At 50.1% G+C, this 19,663-nt stretch overlaps 1 protein-coding gene across 1 annotated transcript in view; it reads left to right on the plus strand.

Moving 5' to 3' along the window:
• Positions 1-4,664: 4,664 nt before the first annotated feature.
• The window catches only part of TRIM25 (tripartite motif containing 25), a 31,132-nt gene continuing 16,133 nt past the window's right edge, over positions 4,665-19,663 (plus strand). The window contains exons 1-5 of the mRNA XM_065910999.1: positions 4,665-5,339; positions 10,198-10,293; positions 13,591-13,824; positions 16,474-16,645; positions 18,691-18,756. Coding sequence (XP_065767071.1) covers positions 4,740-5,339; positions 10,198-10,293; positions 13,591-13,824; positions 16,474-16,645; positions 18,691-18,756 — 1,168 coding nt within the window. The 5' untranslated portion in view covers positions 4,665-4,739. The remainder of the gene's footprint in view (positions 5,340-10,197; positions 10,294-13,590; positions 13,825-16,473; positions 16,646-18,690; positions 18,757-19,663) is intronic.

A 19,663-nucleotide genomic window follows, 5' to 3' on the forward strand; every position in this document is an offset into this window, starting at 1 on the left:
TGGTGCGTGGACTCAGTAGTTGTGACACATGGGTTTAGTTGCTCCACCAAATGTGGGATCTAAATTTCCCAACCAGGAATTGAACCCACATTCCCAGCAGAAAAGTCCCAACAAAGTAGATTTTAAGAGAAAGATTATTATGAGACATAAAGGTGGATTTCAAGGGGTTAAATACCACAAAACATATAAAATCCTTAATGTGTATGTACTTGTACTAATTTCCTAGGGTTACCATTACAAAGTACCACAAACTAGGAGACTTAGAACAAAAATTTATTCACTCACAGTTCTGGACGCTGAACGTCTGAAATCAAGGTATCAGTGGGCATGCTCCCTCTGGAATCTGTAAGAGAGGCTCCTCTCTTGCCTCTTTGCAGCTTATGATGACTTTCCAGCGATCTTTGGTGTCCCTTGGCTTTCAGCTACAGCACTTCAATCTCTGACTTCAGTGTCATCCTACATCATGCCAAATTAGGGCCCCCCTAATGACCCCATCTTAACTGATTACAGCTGCAAAACCCTATTTCCAAATAAGATCACATTTATAGACACCAAGGGTTAGGACTTCAATATATATTGTGTAAAGACACAATTCAACGCATAGTGAAGTGAAAGTGAAGTCACTCAGTTGTGTCTGACTCTGCAACCACATGGACTGTAGCCCACCAGGCTCGTCCGTCCATGGGATTCTCCAGGCAAGAGTACTGGAGTGGGTTGCCATTGCCTTCTCCAGGGGATCTTCCCGACCCAGGGATTGAACCCGGGTGTTCTGCATTGCGGGCAGACACTTTAACCTCTGAGCCACCAGGGAAGCCCAATTCAATGCATAATAGTACCTAATAACAAAGTTTCAGAATACATTGGGGGTGCGGGGCAAATATAAAGTGAGAAACAGACAGACAAGTTCATCATCACATTGAAGAAATTAACATCCTGTCAGTCTCAACATATTTCAAAAGACAAACATCTTAAGTAATAGAGCTGGCCTAAAATGAAATTATATTAGAAATTAATAGCAATAAGATATCCAGGAAAGCGCTAGATATTGGGAAGTGAAGCCATATCATTATAAGTAATTAGAAAGAAATTACAATAACAAAGAAGAAATTACAAAGGAAATTAGAAAATATTTTGAATGAAGTAACAATGAAAATACACATATCAAAACTTTTGGAATATAACTAAAACAATGCATAGAGGGAGATTTATAAACATTTATATTAGAAAAGAAAGTTTAACAATATTGATCTGATGTTCCAACTTCATAAACTTGAAAAAGAAGAGCAAACTAAACCTAAAGTAAATAGAAGGAAATAATAGCTAGAAGAAATCAATGAAAAAAAACAGCAAATAGAGAAAATTAAAGCTGAAAGCTGGTTCTTTGAAAAAAATTAATAAATTAATAATCTAGTAGATGGAGTAACCAAGAAAAAAGAAAACACAGATTACTTGTATCAGGAATGAAAGAGGGGTTACTGCCACAGATTCTACTGACATTAAAAGAGTTATATGGCAGAAATAAAGACTTCTGAAAATTCTGCCTCTATAAAAGAAAACTAGCAAAAATTCCTAGGATAAACGTTTTCAGCTCTCTATAAATTAGCAAAAAGCTTGCAACAATTCAGAAAAATGCTTACTCAAAGACAGTGGCTGAATCTTGGTAAGAACAGCAAGTTTTGTGGGGTTTTAACTTGACCTTTTCCCAATATCCCCACCCTAGCTCCATGGCAGCCTCAAAAAGTAGTGGTCTGCAAATAACGCCCAGCCCTTAGAAAACACCGGGCCAGGATTTAGGGACTCAAGGAAATTCGTATCTAATCACTGGCTGATCACGAAGCTGAACAAGCTGAGTTACGAGTAACACAGACAAAGAATACAGACTTCACAGAATTAACTCAGAAAAGTCACTAAACAAAGAAAAACAAATGGCCACAACAACAAACCCTGGGTATGGGGGAACCTGGGGTCCACAGTGCCACGCTGTACTATTTTAAATGTCCATGTCCAGTTTTGAACAAAAAACTGATGACACATACAAAGAAGAAGACATGGCCCATATAAGGGAATAAAACCAGAAACTGTCCCTGAGTAAGCACGGATGTTGTACTTTCTAGAAAAATTCTTTAAATCAGTTATGCAAAATATGTTCCAAGAATATCAGGAAATCATGTCTAAAGAAATAAAGCATGAGAATGACGTCTCTTTATTGTATCAGTATGGAGACAGAAATTATTATTATTTCTTAAAAAGAACCAGATTGAAATTCTGGTTTTGGAAAGTACAATAATTACAATGAAAAATTCACCAGAGGGACTCAACATCAGACTTGAGCAGGCAGAAGAAAGAATTCATGAATCTGGACGTAGATTGAGACAATCCAGTCAGTGAAGCAGAAAAGCAAAAGAATAATGAATACAGGCTCAAAGACCCGTGAGACATCAACAAGCTTATCAACATACACATGATGGAAATTCCTAAAGGAGAGGAGAGAGAAGGAGGGAGGAAAGAATATTGGAAGAAATGACAAAAGAATAAAACAGTTTACTTGAAAATATTGAACACAGTAATTGGGAAGTTGTTTAGTTGCTGAGTCATGTCCAACTCTTTCGTGACCCATGGGTTGTAGCTCCCCAGGCTTATCTGTCCATGGAATTTCCCAGGCAGGAATACTCGAGTGGGATGCCATTTCCTTTTCTAGGGGATCTTCGCAACCCAGGGATCCAATCCACATCTCCTGCACTGGCAGGCAGGTTCTTTGTGGCTGAGCCACCAGGGAAATCCAGTAATGGAGATACTGAAGTGCAAAAAGATATATGACATAAAAATAGGTAGTGAATGACAGATAAAAATCCTATCTTCTGAGGAATTTAATGTAAATGGGTCAGATGCTCCAATTAAAAGGCAGAGATTGGCAGGATGACAAAAAAATGTGATCTGACCATATACAGTCCACAAGAACCACACTTTTAGATTCACAGACACAAATAGGTTGAAAATAAAAGGATAGAAAAAGAGAAACTATGCAAATACCAACCAATGACAAGACAGACCACATTTGGGTCTCAATAAATTTAAAGGATTGGAATAATACAAAGTATATTCTCTCTCCATAATGGAATGTATTTAGGTAGGTCTTAGTAAGTAGCTACTGCATGGAATTTGATAATAACATATGTCCCTCCTAATGTTATTCACTGACTAATCAGCCTTTCTAAACTTCTCTTCCTGGAAGGAGAGTTCTACAAGCATTCTGACATGAGTCAGGTCACCTCACCCACAAGAGCTAGGTCAGAGGGAATTTCATAATGTTTATTTCCTGGAAAATGCTCCCCATGGGGGGACAACATTTTATAGTAGGACACACTTGGTTTTTGGAATCATAGTCTGGATACCAATAATCATTCTTAGACAAGTTAGTTTCTCTAAGGCTCAGCTTTCTCATCTGTACCATAAGGTATTTATACCTCAAGAATTTAGATACTAAATAAATAAATCTTAATTTCCTACCCTCTTCTGTCTTCTTTCTTTTTCTCATACAAATAACATCGCAATATGCAAGAGAAGAAATGGGGTAAATAGTCCTGGAGCAACAGTTAGAGAAAGCTGGAATCAGGATGTTGAATAAAGCAATCTTGAGCTAGTATCCCAGCCCTCTTTTGTATGAAATACGTGACCCTGGTCTATAAAATCGACATAATGACGTCCCTCCTGTAGTGCTAACAAGGATTATGGGAGATTATAAGGGTATCTATGACTCGCCTAGCGCCCAGAGGTAGTGATAAATGGCAGTGATCAGAATTAGAATCTGCCTTTCCCCCCTTCCCCAAAGTAAACTCCAGTTCACTCCTCCCAAAGCACTACCTTTCCTTTCGCTCCGCATCTCCTTTCTTGAACACGTCTCCCCTAGTGTACACACACTTGTCCTGCACCGAGGCTAGGGCAGGCAGGAAAACAAAGCTACAATGAAGTAGAAGAAAATAACTCTAAACAATTTTGAGAACAACGTCTCAGAATTGTATTTGTGTGCGTGCACACGTGCATGTGAAAGTGGGTATGTATGAGACAGGAGATTTTCGTGAGACTAGGGTATCGCCAAACTCCAGGAAAGTGGAAGGCGGGGCGGGGCGTGGAGGGGAAAGCTTGTTACATCGCCGGGTGGGGAAAGAAATCGCCAAGCTGAAGCCTCAGTGTGTGACCAGAAGTTCCAGCCTGCGGAGATCGTGTTGCCCAAACGCCAGGGCCAGAACCAGAGAAAAGAAAGGAAGGATGAAATAAATAAAATTTTCAAAAGGCAGTGAGGCCACCCGGGAAGCCCTTACTGTAGGTGTTTTCACCGGTCCATCCGAGAAGCCCGCCCGACTCGCGGGGGCGGCTGGCGCCGGACCGGGCTCCCCGAGAGCCGGGACCCGCGCAGGCGCGTCCGCCTGGGGCCCCCGGCGCGCCCGGAATCCGGGGTTCACTCCCCTCGACGCGCCCGCTTTCTCCTCCGCCGCGCGGCCGCGGGAAACGCCCGGGGGGCCGAGAGGCCGGTCTGAACGCCCGGGGTCCGGCGCCCCGCGCCCCGCACGCGTCACCTCGGGGACCCCCGGGCACCCCCGCCCGGCGCGCCCCGCCCGCCCCACGTGACTTCCTGGAAGCCCAGGAGCCCCGCCCCGCCGCTCGGTTTCGTTTCCTCGGCGGCCTCGCGGCCACTGCGCCGCCGCGTCCCCGCGCGTCCCGTCGGACTCCCCCGACGCACCATGGCGGAGCTGTGCCCGCTGGCCGAGGAGCTGTCGTGCTCCATCTGCCTGGAGCCCTTCAAGGGCCCGGTCACCACGCCGTGCGGCCACAACTTCTGCGGCGCGTGCCTGGACGAGACGTGGGCCGTCCAGGGCGCGCCGTACCTGTGCCCGCACTGCCGCACCGGCTTCCCCGCGCGGCCGCAGCTGCGCAAGAACACGGTGCTGTGCGCGGTGGTGGAGCAGTTCCTGCAGGCGGAGCAGGCCCGGCCGGCGCTCGCCGACGACGGCTGGACGCCGCCTACGCGCGCCGCCGCCCCCAGCGCGGCCGGCCAGGTGGCCTGCGACCACTGCCTGCAGGCCGCCGCCGCCAAGACGTGCCTGGTGTGCATGGCCTCCTTCTGCCAGGAGCACCTGCGGCCGCACCTGGACAGCCCCGCCTTCCAGGACCACCCGCTGCAGCCGCCCGTCCGCGACCTGATGCGCCGCAAGTGCGCCCGGCACAACCGCCTGCGGGACTACTTCTGCCCCGAGCACAGCGAGTGTATCTGCCACGTCTGCGTGGTGGACCACAAGACCTGCTCGCCTGCGCCCCTCAACGAGGCCAGCACCGACCTGGAGGTAGGGGGCGGCGGGCGGGGGCGCCGAGGGGCAGCCTGGGCCGGCCGGGTGGCGCACAGGGCCCCGCTGTGGGCAGCGAGGCCGACCAGGCGGATCCCGTGGGTGCGGTGGATGGGCACCCTCAGGCCTGCTGTGCCTGAGATGAGGGCGGGGGCACAGCCAGTGTCCAGGTGGAAGGGGCCGTGAGAACATACAGCCCTCGTATTCGTGGCTCGCCCCATTCACCCATTTTACAGAGGGAACTACTGAAGACACGTGATGTGTTGTTTGCATTAAGCCTAGCAGTTGTCTGGTGCTTCCCTTGTGGCTCAGACGGTAGAGAATCTGCCTGCTATGCGGGAGACTCAGCTTCTGTTTTGGGTCGGGAAGATCCCCTTGGAGAAGGGAATGGCAACCCACTCCAGTGTTCTTGCCTGGAGAATTCCATGGACAGAGGAGCCTGGCGGGCTACAGTCCCTGACGTCTCAAAGAGTGCGACAAGACCGAGTGACTACACTTTCACTTTAGCAGTGGTCTGACATGTTTAGTAGAGGGTTTTGAACATCAAATATGAGCGCTGGAAGTTACCTCTGTTCCCTTAAGGTTCCCTAGCACCCAGGTGATGGTATAATTAGTTGTTTACAGCTGAGGAAATAGAAAATGGACATTCAGAGAAGTTCATTTCACTCGAGTTAACCCAAGTGGCCAAGTGGCCATTAAGCCTTGGCCAGCTGGTCCAACACCATCGTTGCTGTTTCTCCCGGTGGACCAGCCTGAAGGCCAAGTCTTGGAGTTCAGAGCACAGAACATTCCTGAGGTCATGTGAGATAAAGTCTTTGTGAGCCAGAGACTTCTGGTGACCAGGGAGGACCGACCACTATGAGGGAGGGTGGGCAGGGTCCCAGGAGGCCCAGCCGCACGCTTGCTGTGCCCTTTCTTCTGCCTGAGCCACTTTAAAGGACCCGGGCTGGTCCTCATTAGCAACGTGAGGAGGGGCATCAGATGGATTCCTCAGGGCCCTTCTTGCTCTGAGATGGTTTCAGTGGTTCGCGGATCCTGATTTCCCATCTGGAACGGAGGCAGAGGCTGAACAGGCGTAGTCCCACTCCCTTGCCTTGCCTCAGTCTAACTCCAGGGTGAGGCCTGGGTTCTCTTCCCTCTCCTAGGCTCTCGGGGAAAACACGGGCTGTCCTTGTGCTGTCTAAGGAGACGTGAAGTCTGGGGAGGTTTGCAGTGGCTCCAGGGCTCGGGTGCAGTGCTGCTCTGGCCCGGGCAGGCCCCTCCCAGCCTGGCCAACCTGGCCAGGCTGAGCTGGGTTCCTGCGGCCTGCTTCCCCGAGTCCCTCAGGCCTTGCCTGACGTTGACCTGGGAGGTAAAACCATCTCAGGCCCAGCCCACCTGGGTCTCCACCTGTTACAGGAAAGAACCTGTCTGGCCTTCAGAGCCTGGAGGGCTGCTCTGCTTACATTAGCTGTGGTTCAGGGCAAGTCATTGCATTTCTCTTGAGGGTCAGCTTCTTCATCCCTAAAATGGGATTAATAGCATTCCCTCTGCACGTCCAAGGGTGGCTAGGAGGCTTCAGAGGGCTAAGCTGTTTGGGAAGTGCTTCTTAGGCAGGCCCCAGAGCCTGGCTGGTTGACTTGGACTCTGACCAGAGCTGAATGTTGAGACCTGAGTTTGAATACTGGCTCTGCTTCCTGGCTGGGAACCTATCAAAGGGCCCAATAATGGTGCCTAATTGAGGAGGCTGTTGGGAGGATTAATGAGGTGATCCATAAATGGCGGGTTTTGTTTATTTGTTTTGAACACAGCTGTCAATCCGCCTGCAGGGCGGGAGACCCAGGTTCAATCCCGGGGCCGGGAAGAGCCCCTGGAGAAGGGAATGGCTACCCACTCCAGTATTCTTGCCTGGAGAATTCCAAGGACAGAGGAGCCTGGCAGGCTACAGTCCATGGGGTTGCAAAGCATCAGACATGACTGAGCAACGAACACTTCACTTCTCAGCTTTTAGGTTGTATATTTTGTTTTTTTTCAGTTGACAGAGATCAGAGTGGCTTTTTTAAAAAAAATAGGTATTTTAATTTTTGGCTATGACAGTCTTAGTTGTGGTGCACAGGATTAGTTGCTCCTTGGCATATGGGATCTTAGTTCCCTGAGCAGGGATTGAACCTGTGTCTCTTGCATTGGAAGGTGGATTCTTAGCCACTGGACCACCAGAGAATTCCCCATACATGGCATTTTTATAGTTCACTAGTGCTGATTAGAGCTGCTGCTAACATTGCTGTTACTCAGAAATGCCCCGAGGAGAGTTTGCTGCATGGAGGGTGTTAGACTGCCCAGATTTTCTTCTTCATGGGATGTGTGGGCCTGAGGACTTGGGGGGCCTGGCTCTGCTCAGAAGGCCTGCTAGCGGTTCTTATCCAGGAGGCAGAAGGCAGGGGCAGAAGGACCCGTCGTAGTCTGGTCTGGAGCCACAGCTTCCACTCGGTCTCCAGGGCCTGGAGCTGGAATCTGCACCCAGATTATCTGTATGCCCTACACACTTGACTTTTTAATCCTTTTAACAAGCCTTGCCTGCCCCCATCTCCTGGCCTGCAAGTCCTTTAACCCGGCGGCCCCCCACCTTTTTGGCAGGCAGCAGGGACTGGTTTCGTGAAAGACAGGGAGAGGTGGTTCAGGCGGTGTGGGGAGCGGCAGATGAAGCCTCGCTTGCTTGCCTACTGCTCACCTCCTGCGCTGCGGCTCGGTTCATGGCAGACCTTGGACTGGTACCGGTCTACAGCCCAGGGTTGGGGACTCCTGCTTTAACCCGTCTCCTTTTCCAGTCCTGCTGCTGGTCAGTACTGGCAGCAGAGCCAGCCCAGCTGGGTTTAATCACTGGTGTAGGGTGGACCTAGGACTCTGGTGCCTACTTGGAGGACCGAAGTCCCCAGTCTGTGAAGGGATGCTCAGAACTTTGAAAAGTTCCCTATCCTTGATTAAGCTGCTCTCAAAGGCCTTGGGTGTCTTTCCTTTGGTCTGTAACCCTGTGGGCCCCTGTGTATCATCAGGGACTGTTGTATGCCTTTGATCAATATGTATAAAATCTTTCAAGATATGGTGAGGGGCAGGGAGGCCTGGTGTGTTGCAGTCCATGGGGTTGTAAAGAGTCGGACACAACTGGGAGACTGAACAACTATAAGAACAACCCCTGAGACTGGGTCTTGGAAACAGTTGTCAGCCTCCAGGAGTCCTGAGGTCTGTTCCAGCTCTGAGACCTGTGAGGCTGGATGTGCCCAGGGCTGGCCTTCCGCCTCTGGTCACGGTTTATCTTGGCCACTGCTAGAGGCCGGGTCAGAGGTTATTGTCACAGAAGTCACATCTGAAACACCATCAGTGACTTGGGCCTTCAGGGTTGAGTTAGTGTGGCCTTGGTTTGTGCTTCCAGGCTTTCCATGTGACTGTCACTGGGTTATTCCAATCCAGAGTGAAGGTCAGTGACCTGGGAGAGTCAGAGGAGAGGAAGGGAAGGCCAGAGAATTGTTGAGCCAGCTAGTTAAGGGACGTGCATGTTTTTCCCCTAGAAATTTCCTGTGTACTCAGTTTGGACATAAGTCTGTCATTGTAACACCAGGATCTTATAACACCAGTTAATAGCGATGTGGCCTAGGTAAGCCCCTTAATTATTCTGCTTCAGTGACATCATCTGTAAAGGGTGGATAACCCTCTACCTCCTACTGTTGTTTTTAGCTTTACACAGTTAATAACGTGGAAAGCACTAGAACAGTGTCTGACTTGGAGTAAGTTCATGACCACCACTGGCTGCCGTCATTACAGTGGAGGTGGTGGTGATTTTCGTACCTATTTCTATGCCCCAGGATTTCGCCTGAGTTGGGTGCAAGTTGGCTGGTGATTATGAAAATTTACAAAAATACTAGGAGGACTCGGGTGACATTAGCTGCCTTGGTGCCTAATTTACTTTGCATCTGAACATGACCTGGGGACTAGTGATTCTGAATCACCCTAGTTCAGTTTCAGGGACTGAGCTGGTTTTCCACCAGTTCATCCTTATTCCAGGGTGTAGCCCTTGGAGGGCTCAGTCTGTGGGGCTTATCAGGTGAGCCTTGGACTTTGGTTTTTGTTCTCCCCCTGCCTCTCTGAGGCGCATAGAGGCTCTCCCAGCTGTGTTCCGGAACTGGCAGATGGTCTGGCAGAACCCCAGATGCCAGACCTATCTCTTTGGGTTTCCTTTTCTGGATCTTAATTGTGTGATCCTCCCCTTCTTTGTTAGCCCCGCTTTGGTTTTCAGTAGGTGCCCCCTCCCCCAGTGTTACGTCTGCTTGCTGGTTGTTTGTAGTGGGAAGCTTGATGTGAACAATTCCATTTGCTGCTTACTGCTCGACTGTCTCAGCTCATTCTGTCTGGGTGAGCTTGGCCCCCTTGCTTTCTTCTCTGCCTCAGTTTCAACATCTGTAAAATGGGTGCTAATGAAGAAGCTTGTAATAATCCAAGCTGACATTTACTAAGGATGTTTGTCCTTGCTAAGATCCAGGCACTAGGCAGGCTGAGGACTCACACTGCTTCAGTTAATCGTCCTCCTAATCCTGCAGGGTATGAACAGCGGTATCTATTTCTTGACCAGAGAAGCTGGTGAGAGGCAGTTCGACAACTGAGAATTGAGTCGGTCTGTCTAGCTCCAGGTCCTAATAACTTCTTCCCTATCCTGTCCCCCTGAAAGGATGGAAGCTGTAAATACGAGAATGCGTCAGAAAGCTGCAAGCAGGCGAGACTTGGGGGGGTGGAAACAGCTGTGGGGGAGAGTTGAGGGTAGTCTCTGGTGTTGGGTGCTTCTGGGGGGCTGGGACAAGGTGTGTTCTTACCCGGTTCATTTTCTCTGCAGAACAAGTTGAGGCAAAAACTGACTGTCATGTATGGCCAGATCAATGGGGCGTCAAGAGCGCTGGAGGACGTGAGAGCTAGGCAGCAGGAGGTGCAGGTGAGTGACGGGGCTCCTGGCCCCGCCCAGCCCCGCCCAGCCCCGCCCCCGCCCCGGGACCTGCCTCTGCCCCCGCCTCCGTGGAGGCGGGCACAGCTCTGGCATCCACACGGCTCCTGTTGGGTTCACTCACAGTGTCAAAATTCAACAAAACATGCAAAGATCTACATGCCCAGAGAGATCCTTCATAGACTATGAGTCCAACCTGGGTGGGAGGAATCACTTAAAATTAAGGTTAAAACATAGTAACGTAAAAAGTAGTTACCGTTTAAGTGGGAGAGAAACAGGAAGACAAAGCTGCATCTATTTATTTAGTTAGTTTTTGGCTGCGCTGCATGCAGCATGGAGGAACTTTTGTTCCCCAGCCAGGGATTGAACCCATGTCCCCTGCATTTAAAGCACAGAGTCTTAACCACCAGACCACCAGGGAAGTTCCTGCATCTATTTGTTTGTTAACAGTGTATTTGTCTTTTAGGACTGCTGTAACAAATTACCACAAACGTGGGTTAGGACAACAGAAAGGTAGTTTCTCACAGTTCAGTTCTCTGGTTGTTTGCAGGAGGAGGCTTGGTTTGAACGACCCCATCTGCCACTTACTGAAGCCGCTATCTCAGCTAATTCCGTCTTTGTGAACTTGACCCCCATGCTGTCCCCTCTGCCTCAGTTTCATCATCTGTAAAATGGGTGCCAGGAGGCCAGCAGTCCAAATCCAAAGTGTTGACAGGGTCACATTCCTTCCGAAGGTTCCGAGGAAGAGTCTGTCCCCACCTCTCCAGCTTCTGGTGGCATCAGGCATTCCTTGACCTGTGGCTGCATCACTCCAGTCTCTGCCCCCATCTTCACATTGCCTCCTCCCTGTGTCTGCTGTTTGTCACCAATAAGGACACTTGCTAGTGGCTTTAGAACCACCTGGGTAAACTAGGATGATCTTGGCTCAAGATTTCTACCTTAGTTACATCTGCAGAGACTCCTTTTCTCAGTAAGGTCACACTTCCAGGTTCTGGAACATGGATGTAACTTTTTGGGAGCCACCATTAAACCCATTACCGGAAGTGTAGGAAAAAAGACTGGAAGGAAATATAGTCAAGGAATAGTAGTACGAGTGTTGGAATGGTAGAATTATAGAGGTTTTTTCCCTGCCAGGTTCGTAATTTTTATAAGGTTACAGTGCTTTTATATTGAGAGAAGTTTTGATTTTTAAGCATCCTTTCTAAAGTGGCAGCGTCTGGTTTCATTGCCACAGCTGTGGTTAGATTAGATGAGATCTGGGTTAGAATACTAGCCTGTGATACTGTAGTCATGTTGGCAGATCTCTGAGCCTCAGTTTTTCCATCTACTTCCAGAACCTCTTTCCGAAGGTGAGTTTGAGGCTTAAGTGAAAGAATGCACATGAGAATACCTGTATTGATTGGCGGGCAGGCTCAGTTCTTGCAGCAAGCTACCCCTCAGAATCAAGGCTTAAATAGGATAGCTGTGTATGTTCCTCACTGTGACCGCTCAGGGCTGGACCTGCGTAACCCAGGCAGGCTATGGGGTGGTCTGCGGCCTGTGACCCATCAGGGTTCAGGACCTTGCCTTCTCACTGCCCTTCCTCGTCCCTGGCTGCCACTGGGTCGCCATTAGATTTTGCTGTAGCCTCTGAGAAGGTGGGGCACGGGGGGAGAGTGTTGTGCTCGTCACTTCTGTTCCCGTTGTGTAGGCAGCAGCCTAGTCACGTGACCAGCTGCAGGGGACGCCGGGAGATGTAGTCTGTGGCTGGCAGCCATGTGGCCATCTGAACCCAGGGGTGTGTTCTTACTGACGGGGGAGAAGGAGGATGAATACTCGGAGACATTGCTAGTCACATTGGAAGTGGCAGGGTCGGGTACTGGTTTAAGAAGTAATTGAATTCTCAGGAATACCTGGTGGTCCAATATTAAGACTTTGCGCTTCCATTGTGAGGAGGCTTGGGTTCAAATCCCTGGTAGGAAAACTGAGATCCTGAATGTCGCATGGTGCGGCCAAAAAAAAATTGGTTTCCAATCTCCCTGGCCCTCTTGTGTGTGTTTCTCTTTGTCACATTTGATTCTGAGCTGTTGAGATTACCCAAGCTGTAAAGGGAAACTGCAGCTTCTAGAGCAGCAAAGCAGCTTCATCCAGTAGAAATATAAAGTGAACCTTATATATAACTTTAATTTGAATAATACATGCGACTAGTTTTATTAATATTTTTTATTTAACTCAGTACATCCAAAGTGTTATTTTAATCAATATAAGATATTAATGAGATATTTCATGCTCGTTTTATTTTACCCTGTCTCACATCTTAACTGGGACTGGCCATAGTTAAGTGCGCTGTAGCCACGTGTAGCAAGTGACTGTAGTGTTGGGTAGTGCAGTTCTAGAGGAAGTTGTCTAGGGCAGCTTCATACCCTTTAAGAAAACTACTCATGAACAGCTTTCTAGCTTAAGAAATAAAATATCACCAAGGAGAATATAGCCCTGGCTTTGCTTCTCCCGTCTGCATCCCTCTTCCTCTCTTCCAGGAGTCGCAGAGAGTCCATGGGGTCGCAGAGAGCTGGACATGACTGAAGTGACTAAGCATGCACACGCGTGCCATGCTATTTGTTTCGAAGTCTTATGTGAAGCGCATCTTGCCATGTGTCTTCTATAAGTCATTTTTCCTTATCATAGTTTAACATTCCATCCCAGTGAATAATTTTCAGTCTTTTACCAACAGACATTCAGTTTGTTTCCTTGATTTTTCTATTCAGTGCTGCTGAGAGCGTTCTTGTGTGTCTCAGGAGCAGAGCCTTTTTTTAGAGTATATTCTTTGGACTCAATTGCTGGGTCCTAAGGTGGCGGTGGTGGTGGTGTTCAGTTGTGTCCGACTCTTTACGACTCCATGGACTGCAGCACGCCAGGTCTCCCTGTCCTTCACTATCTCCCAGAGTCTGCTCAAACTTATGTCCACTGAGTTGATGATGCCATCCAAGCATGTCATCCCCTTCTCCTCCTGCCCTCAATCTTTCCCAGCATCAGGGCCTTTTCAAATGAGTCAGCTCTTGGCATCAGGAGGCCAAAGTATTTGAGCTTCAGCAACAGTCCTTCCAATGAATATTTAGGGTTGATTTCCTCTAGGATTTAGATCATAAGGTATGAACACCTTGAAATTCACTGATCTTGCCAGATCGCTCTCCAAAGTGGTTGCACCCGTCTGAATTCCCATGAAGTATAGGTGAGGGCTGGTGGTGCTCCACATCTCAGGCCGAGCCTTTCTGCCAGTCTGATGGGTGCCCTCTTGTTCTGTCCTCTCAGGAGGCTGCACACAGGAAGGTGGACCAGCTGAGACAAGAATACCTGGAAATAAAGGCTCTCATTGATGCCTCAGAGGCCAGCTCCACAAGGAAAATAAAGGAAGAGGAGAAGAGGGTCACCAGCAAGTTCGACAACATTTACCAGATCATCCTCAAGAAGAAGAGTGAGATCCAGACCCTGAAGGAGGAGGTTGAACTGGCCCTGACTAAGGGGGACGAGTTTGAGTTTCTGGAGGTGGGTCATGATGAGGACGCTGTTCAGTCCTCTTTCTGCCTCGCCTTACGGTGTTGAGTGGGACTCTCAAGGAGTTGGGGCGGTGAGGGGTTTTGGGAAGCATCCCTGAGACACGCAGGCTGTATTAGTTTTCTATGTTTTATGACCACTTAGTGCAAACTGCATGGCTTAGAAGAAAAGCTGTCTGTTACGTCGAACTCTGTGTGGCTTAGGCTGTGGTCTCACCAGGCTGTATGTTCCTTTTGGAGCTCAGGGTTGTCTTCCAAGCTGACATGCTTTTTTTTTTCCCATTGTGTAATTTTTTTTTTTTTAACAGAGATTTGTTTCTCTGATATGATAACTCTACTATTTGAATTCATAGATGGGATGAGATTCAATCAAAGCAGTCAGCAGTTTGTGTCTGTTCAGCCTCTTTTCCACTTTTATTCTTCTGATTGCCCCAGAGTTCTTCTTCCTGTTATTCACATCTGTCAGAATCTTAGTGACAACGTTACTAATTCCTTTCCAGCTTAAACTGTCTTCAGCCAGTGTCTGGTCAAATCACTTGGAATAAGCAGGGTCATCATTGATATCCGATCCTAATTGAACTCCATCTTTGTGTACAGCTTAAAGTCTTCATTCAAAAGGCTTCATACTCCGAGAAATCCACACACTTGAGGGAAGTTTTAGCTCGACCCATTTTTCAGTGTTTTCTGCTGTTTGATGTATCCCCTTTGCCTGTTTGACAAACACAGACATAATACCTGTGTCCCTTGGACATTTCCCCCAAGACATGTATTGCTTTCTCCCTGAGAAGAGAGTCTAATTCTCCTTTGTTGGGTTCCAGTGTGTTTGGTAAATGTGGTAATAACTCACAAATAGGAAGTCTGACTCTCCTGTTTGAGAAAGGAGGATATTCTCTGATTGTTTAGTCGCTAAGTTGTGTCTGACTCTCTGGCGACCCCACGGACAGTAGTAGCCCGCCAGGCTCTTCCCTTGGTGGGATTTCCCAGAGAAGAATGCTGGAAGGGGTTGCTGCTTCCTTCTCTAGGGACGCTCACATGCTTGTCGGCAGAGTTCAGTCCCTCGTGGTGCAGGCCTGAGGTCCCTGTGTCCTTGATGACTGTCAGCTGGGGCCAGTTGAGGTTCCTAGAGGCTGCCACGATTCCTCAGCGTGTAGTCCTCTGTCGACTGGGCAGCAGGTTTCCTCAAAACCAGCAGAGAATTTCTCCTTTTGGGAAGGCCCAGTTTCTGTTTTAAGGACTTTTACCTGATTTGGTGAGGCCCACCCAGAAGAATCATCTTTCTGATGAACACAAAATCAACAGATATGGGATCTTACTTACATCCGCAGTACTCCTTCATTGTTTCCATGTAATGTAAACTAGTCCCGGGAGTGATAACCCTTTCATATTCACTGTCCTGCCCTTAACCTGGGGAAGAGGATGTGTAATGTGTGTGCCCAGGGACCATCATGGGATGCTGCCTGCATTAGGCCTCCACCTTCTTTCCCCCCATCCCGCCTCTGCATGGCCCCTGGAAGTAGCTTTCTACAGCATGGACAACCCTTGCCACCCTTTCTGACTTTGTGTTCCTCTGCGTGGCCCTTAGGGCCCTCGGTGGCCTGCCTGCCTTTGCCAGCAGCCTTATCTCTTGCGAGCCACCCCCAGCCTGTGCCTGGGGCTCTGGCCACAACAGGGCGCTCCTCAGAGGCCCTGAGCGTGGGCAGGGATCTCTGAGCCTCCCTCTGCTTCCTAAACCCTGTCGTTTGTCCAGGGCAGCCCCAGTTCCCCCATCTTCCTGGGATCTGTTGTTCTCCCACTGCTGGTGATCCCTGCTCTCTCCCTTGATGACCTCAGTCTAGACGTACTTCTTTTCTTGTTTGTTTCGAAGGCTGCCCGCACCTCTCAAGGGGGGCCCTTCATCCTCCTGGCATGTCCGAGCACAGCAGAGTGCCGGGCACATGACGGGTGTCTCTGGGAGCCCTGCTGACTGGGTGGCGTGCTGCTTTGACACCTCAAAGGCCCAGATCCCACATTCAGGTCCTGGGGAGGCACAGGAGTGCCCAGGAACCTTCTCTCCTGTGTGCAGGGTCTTCTAGCCACTCCTGGGCGGGATGGCATTTTCTTCTCACGTGCCCACTCCTCTTCGTTGACCCAGCTGCCTCGAGCTCTCCCAGAAGGATTCTGAATCCACATCTGGGCCTCTTGATGCCATATGATCTGATTTGGTCTCTAAGCTTGGCACGCCTTCTGTAAGATTCTTCTCCTGCATTGGATGTGTGGCTGAATCCTGAGCCCTTCAGGCCTTCCTGTTCGGTTTTCAGAACATGCATTCAGAACTGGTCTTTGAGGGGCGATGGTGATGGCAAGAGCTTTATCCATAGGTTAGGAGGCCTGGGTCCCAGCTTTGTCCTTGCTACTAATTGCAGAGGTCCTGGCAGGACACCTGTCATTTCTTGACTGCAGTTTTTCCCTTTGGAAGGCGAGGGCTCTTCCACCTTCAGATGGCTGTGTCTTAAAGTGGCACTTCAACCCCCAGCCACTTTTGAGAGGCTGATTAGACTTTTTGCCCACTGGCACGGGGAATCTCCTTCCAGGGTTCATGAGGCCTGAGCCTGGGCCCTAGCTTCGCTAGAGCTGCCTGAACTAACCTCCTGCCTCATTGCAGAAAGCGACAAAACTGCAGGGAATCACCACGAAGCCGGTCTTCGTCCCCAAGGTGGAGCTGAACCACGAGCTGATTAAGGAGGTCTGTCAGAGCACCTCCGACCTGAAGAATGAGCTGAAGCGGTGCCTCAGACAGCCCCAGGAGAAGAAGCCCGAGGAGCTCACCATCCCAGGTAACCTTCGGCAGCCTCCCAGGCTTTTCACTGGGGTTCTGGAAATGGGATGGGTTCCCTCTGTGGTTCAGGAAGGGAAATCCTGCTCTGGAGCATTGGGGCTTGAGCTTCAGATGTTATAAGACCGCTGCCCTCATCTAGGAGGTGGTGGGCAGTCTTCACCTCATCCTGAGACTGTAGCCTTCCTTCCTCGGATGTCTTTTGTGGCCAGGTGTTATGACGGGCCTTTCTAGATAGGCTTTTATTTGGTCTGAGTCTGAGGCTGGCTCAGATGGGCTGAATGGATTCTGGGTTGTCAGTGTTGTTTGGTAAGGAAGTGGCTAGTTTGGAGGTCAGAGAAACATGAAATTCTTTCTTGATACCCATACGCTGGGGCCTCCTGGGTGGCTCAGTGGTAAAGAATCCACCTGCCCAGCAGGAGACGTGGATTTGATCCCTGGTTTGGAAAGATCCCCCAGAGAAGGAAATGGCAACACTTCAGTACTCTTGCCTGGAGAATCCGATGGACAGAGGAACCCAGCAGGCTACAGTCCATGGGGTTGCAAAAGAGTTGGACACGATTTAGTGACTAAACAACCACCACCCGTTGCCCTTCTGCTTATATCCAACCCATTGTCAGATTTTGCTTCTTAAATATCTCCGGACTCAGCTCGTTTCACCGCAGCCACCATGTGGCTGCTCTCCGTTGAATCACCTGCAGCAGCTTCCTAATGAGCTCCTCTGCAGCCGCTCCCATCACAGCTGGAGAGAGCATCTCAGGATGATGGTCTGCTCTCCTGGCACCCTCTCCCCTGCCTCCTCTTTGGAGAATTTCCTTTGTTTAGATTGCAGACCACATGCTTGACTCTGGCTGTTAAGCCCCTGCCTGATCAGGCCCCATCCACCTCTCCAGCCCTGAAGTGACCCCCTCCCCCCAATCCATCCCTTTACGCTCAAGTCTTCAAATATGTTAACCTCCCCCCACAGGGTCTTTGTACACACCCCCCCCTCCTCCCTGCCTGGAGGGCTCAGACTCCACCGGATGACTCCTGTCTCCCTTTGGAGATCAGTTGAAACATTACATTTCCCAGCAAAACATCCTTGTTGCCAGTCTGGCTCCTCAGACAAGGTTCCAGGGTCCTTATCCTTCCTTTGGGGCCCTTTTTGCTCTGTCATTTTTTTAAAAAGAATATTTATTTATGTAGCTGCATAGGGTCTTAGTTGCATCACGCGGGCTCTTGCATTGAGACGGACAGACCCTCTAGTTGTGGCTTGCAGGCCCTGGAGTGCCCAGGCTCACAGGCTTAGTTGCCCTAAGGCCTGTGGGGTGTTAGTTCCCCAACCAGGGCTTGAACCCGCGTCCCCTGCTTTGCAGGGTGGATTCTTAACCACTGGAGCACCTGGGAAGTTCCTTCACACCCGTCATTTTACTCTTCCCTGCCATCATCCTCTGTCTCCCCTGCCAGACTGTGATCTGTGAGAGCAGGGGCTGGGTCTGTTTTTCATCTAGTACTGTCCCCAGCACTGGGTCTTTGGTCTGTAATCCAGGGAGCAGGCCTGAGTCCCAGCCTGGTCGGCCGAGTGGCCCTGCCGAAGAGCCTCTGCAACCGGGGTGTTGCGGCCATGGTCGAGGGAAAGCTAATTTGGTGCATTAGCCCCGTGTGTTTGTTTTCCTGCTACGTCCGTGCTCATGAGTGGTGAGAAACTCCCGGGGGAGGGGAATCTCCTGGACACAGCGGGCACCTTGGTCTTGCCCCCTGGGTGAGGAGTCCTCCCTGTGGTGCGGGCGAGCAAGTGCAGCTCGCAGACGGGTCAGTGGCCGTCGAGCGGGGTGCTGGCAGGGAAGAGACTGCACCCCTGCTACCTTTTAAGGCAGAGAAGAGAGGGAACACACCAAACTTGTGCTTCTGTTGCCTTGTTTCTAGTCCTTGTGAGTGATCAGTGGGGAATGCCGCTGGGAATCACCTCTGTAAGCTCCCCGCAGTTTGCTGCCCTTCCACCGTGAGGCTGGCTCCTCGCTTGGTGTGGAAGAGCCGCCTAAACTAACCTCTCCTTCTTTGGCCCAGGGGACGCTGGAGGACACTGCGGACCACATACCCCGAAGACCCACCGGCCTGTGAAGAAGCCCCTGAGTAAGTAGTTCTGCCTCTGTGCAGAGGTGGCGGCAGCCGTGGGCATCAGCGCTCAGGCTCAGGCACCGGAGGGCGTCCTGGCTCCTCCCCGGGGGGCCCGGGCCAGCCCGAGTTCGGGGGGGGGGCGGGGGGGGGGCGCAGCCTGGAAGCGTCTCGGGGCAGGTACCGACCGACCCTGATGCGGGGAGGTTGCAGAGCTCCTGGGAGGACCAGCCATCAGCGCTGGATATTTCCACTGCCCAGGACAGCAAGGTGACCAAAGCTGGTTCGTCTTGAGGAATACTTACGTGATGCCAAATTCTGGCCTGGGGGCATCACCCCAAGAAGAGGCTGTCTCTCTTCAGTCCCGGGTGTGACGTGAGTCAGCCCTCACAGAGCCTCTCAGCCTTTTCTCCGTTATTACCCTCCTTTGCTTTTACTTCTGAAGCCCTTTTAGGCAAAATTTTCCAAATCACCCCATACATGAAGTTTAATGCCCCACATATGGTGTGTCTATTTACATATGGTGCTTTGATCCATAAAAAGAACAAGATTTTTCCTTCCTTACCTCTTCCTGAGCCCCTAAGAATCAATTTTTGTCCCCTACTTTGGGGGTAATGGGCTGATGACTCAGTTGGTACCTAATCTGCCTGCCATGCAGGAGACCTGGGTTCGACTCCTGGGTTGGGAAGATCCCCTGGAGAAGGGCATGGTAACCCACTCCAGTACTCTTGCTTGGAGAACTCCATGGACAGAGGAGCCTGGGGGGCTACAGTCCATGGGGTCTCAAAGAGTCGGATGTAACTGAGTGACCGTCATTTTCACTTTCACTTGGGGATGTTGGAACCCTTGTTGAGATGGGGACTGGGTGGAGAATGGTCCTCAGTTTCCTCATCCGTCAAATGCAGACCATAATGGCGTTGACCTC

This window comes from Muntiacus reevesi, chromosome 18, assembly GCF_963930625.1.
Source record: "Muntiacus reevesi chromosome 18, mMunRee1.1, whole genome shotgun sequence".
NCBI lineage: Eukaryota > Metazoa > Chordata > Mammalia > Artiodactyla > Cervidae > Muntiacus > Muntiacus reevesi.